Source organism: Epinephelus moara, chromosome 11 (genome assembly GCF_006386435.1).
Source record: "Epinephelus moara isolate mb chromosome 11, YSFRI_EMoa_1.0, whole genome shotgun sequence".
NCBI classification, from domain to species: Eukaryota; Metazoa; Chordata; class Actinopteri; order Perciformes; family Serranidae; genus Epinephelus; species Epinephelus moara.
In genome coordinates, this window is record NC_065516.1 from 37,720,502 (window position 1) to 37,727,688 (window position 7,187).

General features: G+C 45.6%; 1 protein-coding gene across 1 annotated transcript in view; it reads left to right on the plus strand.

Moving 5' to 3' along the window:
- lama1 (laminin, alpha 1) overlaps positions 1–7,187 on the plus strand; it is a 73,338-nt gene that overhangs the window by 23,930 nt on the left and 42,221 nt on the right. Inside the window, exons 17-22 of the mRNA XM_050056406.1 lie at positions 5–936; positions 1,113–1,298; positions 1,376–1,587; positions 6,092–6,198; positions 6,371–6,551; positions 6,642–6,778. Of these exons, the coding sequence (XP_049912363.1) occupies positions 5–936; positions 1,113–1,298; positions 1,376–1,587; positions 6,092–6,198; positions 6,371–6,551; positions 6,642–6,778 (1,755 nt within the window). The remainder of the gene's footprint in view (positions 1–4; positions 937–1,112; positions 1,299–1,375; positions 1,588–6,091; positions 6,199–6,370; positions 6,552–6,641; positions 6,779–7,187) is intronic.

The following is a 7,187-nucleotide window of genomic DNA, read 5'->3' on the forward strand; positions in this document are numbered from 1 at the left end:
CCAGTACTCTGTCCAGTGCTGTGTCCAGTACTCTGTCCAGTACTGTATCCAGTACTCTGTCCAGAACTGTGTCCCAGTACTCTGTCCAGTGCTGTGTCCAGAACTGTGTCCCAGTATTCTGTCCAGTACTATGTCCAATACTGTGTCCAGTACTGTATCCAGTACTCTGTCCAGAACTGTGTCCCAGTACTCTGTCCAGTGCTGTGTCCAGTACTCTGTCCAGTATTCTGTCCAGTACTCTGTCCAGTACTCTGTCCAGTGCTGTGTCCAGTACTCTGTCCAGTACTGTATCCAGTACTCTGTCCAGAACTGTGTCCCAGTACTCTGTCCAGTGCTGTGTCCAGAACTGTGTCCCAGTATTCTGTCCAGTACTATGTCCAATACTGTGTCTAGTACTGTATCCAGTACTCTGTCCAGTCCTGTGTCCAGAACTGTGTCCAGTACTGTGTCCAGTACTCTGTCCAATACTGTGTCCCAGGACTCTGTCCAGTGCTGTGTCCAGTACTCTGTCCAGTACTCTGTCCAGAACTGTGTCCAGTACTCTGTCCAGTACTCTGTCCAATACTGTGTCCCAGTACTCTGTCCAGTGCTGTGTCCAGTACTCTGTCCGGTACTGTGTCCCAGTACTCTGTCCAGTACTCTGTCTGGTACTCTGTCCAGTACTCTGTCCGGTACTGTGTCCAGTACTCTGTCCAGTACTGGGTCCAGTACTCTGTCCAGTACTCTGTCCAGTATTCTGTCCAATACTGGGTCCAGTACTCTGTCCAGTACTCTGTCCAGTATTGTGTCCCAGTACTCTGTCCAATACTGTGTCCAGTACTCTATCCGGTACTCTGTCCAGTACTCTGTCCAGTACTCTGTCCAATACTGTGTCCAATACTGTGTCCAGTACTCTGTCCAGTACTGTATCCAATACTGTGGCCAGTACTCTGTCCGGTACTCTGTCCAGTACTGTGTCCAATACTGTGTCCAGTACTCTGTCCAATACTGTGTCCAGTACTCTGTCCAGTGCTGTGTCACAGTTCTTAAATTATTAATAATTTTAAAATTAATTTAAAATAAAAATGATGATTGTAATGTTGGAAGATTTGTCTGTGAATAAACTGTACTCACTGGTACACAGGTGAAACAAACTTTATTAGTCTAAAGAGACAGTGTGTGTGTGTGTGTGTGTGTGTGTGTGTGTGTGTGTGTGTGTGTGTGTGTGTCAGTTTCAGTCCCACCTGTGCTCTTGACGCGTCTGGTCAGGTGTCATGTGACCAGTGTGAGGATGGATACACAGGAACCAACTGTGAGAGGTGAGAATGACTGACAGGCTCATCCACCAATCAGAAGCAGTGAACCTGGTGTGACGCTTGTCTCTCTGTGTCTCCAGGTGTGCCAGTGGTTTCTATGGTAACCCACAGGTAGTGGGCAGGGCCTGTGTCCGTTGTGACTGTAACGGTAACGTGGACATCAGACAGGCGGGGTACTGTGACACCGTCACCGGGGAGTGTCTGCGTTGCCTCGGCAACACTGCTGGGAGACACTGTGAGGTCTGTCGGCCTGGTTACTATGGTGACGCTGTGCATGCAAAGGACTGTCAAGGTGAGATACACACCCCTGCTGTGAGATCACTGATGGGCGCAGGGCCAGGGTTTTGTTTGTCCTCAGCTCTGTCTCACAGGCAGCTCCTCCTGTCAAACACGCACCGTGTTTCATTAGTAGTACACCTTCCTGTGATGCACTTCCTGTCAGACATTACATCACACAGATGAGAGCTTAGGGTGGGCGGCGGAGCAGCAGCGAATTTAAATGGAACACACCTTCAGCCGAACCTGACACGATCAATAATCTGTCTGTCCAGATTATTGATACAGGGTCATGATTAAAATCAATCTGAAGATTAACTGTGACATCATACCCATGGCTGCAGCCGCCATGTTTTCAGTCCGCCACATTCCGGTGACCACAAAAACTCAACAACACCCTGAGGGAATATCTCTCATTGACTAGAAGATGACCTGATCAGAATTTGGCGGTCAAAGGTCATGATGTGAACATGATGACATCATCATGTTTTAACGTGGTGTCCAAGGAACGGAATGGAGACGTTTGACATGATGACTTAATCATGTTTTAACACCATGTCTGAGGAACAGAACAAAGATGTTTGGGGTGATGACATCATCATGTTTTAACGTCATGTCTGAGGAACAGAACAAAGACGTTTGGGGTGATGACATCATCATGTTTTAAGACATGAGACATTTGGTCAGACTGAACTGGAACTGAAGTCAAAGAGAGGAAGTCAATGAGGAGAAGTCAGCGAGAGGAAGTCAATGAGGAGAAGTCAGCGAGAGGAAGTCAATGAGAGGAAGTCAACAAGAGGAAGTCAACGAGGAGAAGTTAACATGACGAAGTCAGCCAGAACAAGTCAACGAGGAGAAGTCAAAGAGAGGAAGTAAACGGGAGGAAGTAAATGAGAGGAAGTCAACAAGGGGAAATCAATGAGGAGAAGTCAACGTAAGGAAGTGAACGAGGGGAGGTCAACCAGGGGAAGTAAGTGAGGGGAAGTCAGCGAGAGGAAGTCAACGAGGAGAAGTCAATGAGAGGAAGTCAGCGAGAGGAGACGTCAACGAGACGAAGTCAGCAAGAGGAAGTCAACAAGAGGAAGTTGACGAGGGGAAGTCAGAGAGAGGAAGTCACTGGTCTCTTGTGTTTCTATAACTGAACCGTTTTTGTGTCGCTGATGAAGCTCAGAGACTCAGTGAGGTTCCTGCTGTTGGATCAAAGAGGATTCAGAGCTGAGAGCTGATTGGTCGGTTTTAACAAGGTGTAAGACATACTGAAGGATTGACTGGTTCACACACACACACACACACACACACACACACACACACACACACACACACACAGTAACACACACATACACACACACAGACAGCAGGAATGTTGATCTTTTCAAATCCAGATTAGATTTGACCTCATTGTTCTGCTGTCACATGACTGTGTGTGTGTGTGTGTTTTATAATTTTGTTGATCAAACATTGCTTACTGTACAGAATTTTCTTTAGTGTTTTGGTGCACAACAGTAAACATTCCAAGTTAACAAAAATAAAAATATGTAAATAAAAATCCAGAAAATGTGATGTTCTGAGACACTGTGGGAACATCAGTGCTTATGAGGACCGCAGTGTCCTGCCAGAGAGGAGCCACTGGACTGTTCAGCCACAGTCTTTCCTGCCCTGCAGGGCCCTATTTCAGGAAGCAGGCTCCACAAACTCTGAGCCTAATCCCGATCTCCGGGTTGACTGAGCCTGAGCTGAGAAACAGAACAGCTGATCAGAATCAGTTCAATCAACTCTGAGTATGTTCAGCCTGAGAGAGGCGCGTTCACGGCGAGCACTGAAAGGCATCATCAGTGGAGTGCAGATAACGTGATAATCAGTGGCCGAATGCAGAAAGCCGCTTGTTTCATCCCAGCTGAGTCGGAGATTTTAATGACCGCGAAATGAAAACAAACAAAAACTAACACGTCAGCTGCAGCTGAACAGCGTGAGGTGTGATGGGAACAGACTGCAGAGTGTGTTAGTAGGTAATGTGAGGTGATGTGATGTGTTAATGTGTCTAATATACAGAAAATACAGCAACATTACACAGAGTTCATATATGTTAATATAATTTGCTGTATCATCTTATTCAGCTGTAATGTGATGGAGCCCAAACACACTGGGCACAAACTCAACATCAAACACACAGATATTAAACAGACTGGTAAAAGTTTTGTTTCTACTGACTTCATTCTGTCAATATTAGGCTGAGGTTCATTTAACTGCTGTGAAATGACTTCATGTAATCTCCTTTATTCTCACATGGAGCTATTATGGGATGTTGAGTCCCATCAGTGAGCCAGTTACACCGCGGAGTCTTTGAATATATGAAAAGTATTCATGAATCACTGCATCATGTATCCACGTAGATTCATTTCTCATCAACACTGACAAACCTGCAGTTCTTTTTTTAAACATTATTTTTGGGCTTTTGTTGCCTTTAATGTCAGGACAGCATAACGTTATGGGCAGAGAGGGAACGACATGTAGCACAGGACAGCAGGCTGGGTTTGAACCCACAGCCGCTGCGTCTGATCACGGGGCGTCCGCTCCATCCACTGAGCCACCGATGCTCCGTGGTAATTACTTTAATAATGGATTGTGATTTATGTCCAGGGAAAACCACAACAAGGGTCCAAAGTCTTTTCAGAGCCAGAGACACTTTTCTTACGGGCCGACAAACCGCTGTCTCTCTGATGTGTTCAGTGTCTCTGATGTTATAAAGAAAAGAATCAAAGGACAATGCATAAAATGTGCTGTGATGATAATGTAAATCCAGGATGTGTAATATGTGATATATGTGGGTGGAACAGATTGTTAGATAAATGATAGAGTGTGAGGTCAAACAGTATCTTTCATATAGACACTCCTCCAGGGAGACATCCAAACAGGCTCTAATCACCTTCTCCTTACACAACAGCCTCTGAATACACTGGGCCTCAACCTCCACCACTTCATTCACTGAAGGACACGCTAGGTTTCTACTTCCTGCTACACGCTCAGCCTCAGGCTGACATGAAGCAAACCTGCAAGCCAGCAGGCTTGCTTTATGGAGTAAGTTGCTATAGTAACTGACTCAGGGTTTCGCTGAGCTGGCTTTGTGAAACGGAAAACACAGAGTTTCATCTCAGGCTGAACAAACTCCGAATCCTGCTTTCTGAAATAGGGCCCAGGTCTTTCAGGATCCTTGGGGTCCTGCAGGTCTTTCAGGATCCTTGGGGTCCTGCAGGTCTATCAGGGTACTGCAGGTCTCTCGGGGTCCTCGGGGTACTGCAGGTCTCTCAGGGTCCTCGGGGTCCTGCAGGTCTCTCAGTGTCCTTGTGGTCCTGCAGGTCTCTCAGAGTCCTCGGGGTCCTGCAGGTCTCTCAGGGTCCTCGGGGTCCTGCAGGTCTGTCAGGGTCCTTGTGGTCCTGCAGGTCTATCAGGGTCCTTGTGGTCCTGCAGGTCTCTCAGGGTCCTTGTGGTCCTGCAGGTCTCTCAGGGTCCTTATGGTCCTGCAGGTCTCTCAGGGTCCTTGTGGTCCTGCAGGTCTCTCAGGGTCTTTGGGGTTGATTTCTTTGGTTATTCGTATTATTCGTATTATTTATTTGCACAGTATTAAAACAATTGGTATAAAAACATCAACAACAACAACAAAACAGATTGTGCAGGTGAGATGAAAAACTCCTTAAAGGGTTATAAGTTATCTCACCTAAATATTCAATAAAACAAAAAGACAAAGATTTAAAATTGCCTATAAAATAATCAGTAAGATACAATATAGTACCAAAAATAGAAATATAAAGTAGAACAGAAACATAAAGTAGGCCATCTAGTAAAGTCCCTAATCAATGCTGTGTGTGTGTGTGTGTGTGTGTGTGTGTGTGTGCGCGTGTGTTTTGTATATTTATCAGAAACAAACAAAATCAAGAACAGAAACAAAATACTAATCAAATGTACCACTGAAGGTGTGACACTAATCTGCATTCAAAACATCATCAAAGCACCATAGTCAAATGCAAAGTTTAAATTATTTTTAAATATTGACAGAGATGGAGAGATATTTACCAAGTGTTGATGATAATTCCGCAGCTCTGCACCACAATACTTCAGCAAAAGATGACCCTTTGTGGTGAGATTCTTAGGCAGATAATTGGCTTGCCGGGTACTATATTGATGAACGTCAGAATTCAGTGTGAAATAATTCTCAAAACCCTTCTCAAAAGATCTCTCTTAAATCTGGTTTTATAAACAAAATTACAAATTTGAATTGTGTTTATGTCATAAATTGCTAAGTTTGTGTGTGTGTTATAATTTATCATTAAAAAGTTTCGTTATGTTTTCACATAAGTTTTCATTGTTTACAGAATTAATCTGTTTCTTGTTCATCACTGTTACAAAGAAGCAAAGCATCATGGGAGCTGTAGTTGTAAAATGTGACTTTTGGGGGCAGGGCTTTACATCATTGGGCGGGTCTCCTGAATTGAACTAACAATAGGCGGGTCTACTCTCTGTCACAGAGTGTGGCTGTGATGTCAGCGGCTCCCTCTCCAGCGTATGTGATGTCACAACAGCTCAATGTTCGTGCAGAGAAAATGTGATGGGACGCACCTGTGACCGCTGCCAGGTGAGAGAAACACACATACATTCCTACATTACCAACAGTGGATTTGGACCTTACACCGTCATGCGAGGACAGTTAGGAGTCCTCGTCAGTATCAGTGATTGATAATTACAGTGACGTCCTCGTCCATCTATTGCCATGGTTTCACTTTTAGTTTTGACTTTTGTTCTTTCAGCCTGGCTTCTTCGGGCTGCAGAGTGGACGGGGCTGTCAGCCCTGTGACTGCAACCAATCAACATCCCTCTCTGAGTCATGTGATGAGGAGGGGCAGTGCCAGTGTGTGGAGGGCGTGGCTGGAGACAAGTGTGACCGCTGTAGCCATGGTTACTATGGTTTCCATGCCAACGGCTGCAAAGGTAGTGACACAGAGATAACGAGGTGTTTGTCTGCCTGCTGATTGGTCGGCTCTCTTGTGTCTGATTGACTGTGATGTGTTCTCCTCCCAGCATGCACCTGTGATGACACAGGAGGAAACTGTGACCCTGACAGCGGCAAGTGCATCTGCCCCGCCCACACAGAGAGGGACTCCTGCAACAGGTGTGAGAAGGGTTACTGGGGTCACGACCCCGCCACAGGCTGCAAGGTACGCACAACTACACACAGCTACACACAGGAACACACAGGTACTCACAGGTACACACAGGTACTCACAGGTACTCACAGGTACACACAGGTACTCTCAGGTACTCTCAGGTACTCTCAGGTACACACAGGTACTCTCAGGTACTCTCAGGTACTCACAGGTACACACAGGTACACACAGTTAATCAATCAATCAATCAATCAATTTTATTTATAAAGCCCAATATCACAAATCACAATTTGTCTCACAGGGCTTTACAGCATACAACATCCCTCTGTCCTTATGACCCTCACAGCGGATAAGGAAAAACTCCCCAAAAAAACCCTTTAACGGGGAAAAAAAACGGTAGAAACCTCAGGAAGAGCAACTGAGGAGGGATCCCTCTTCCAGGACGGACAGACGTGCAATA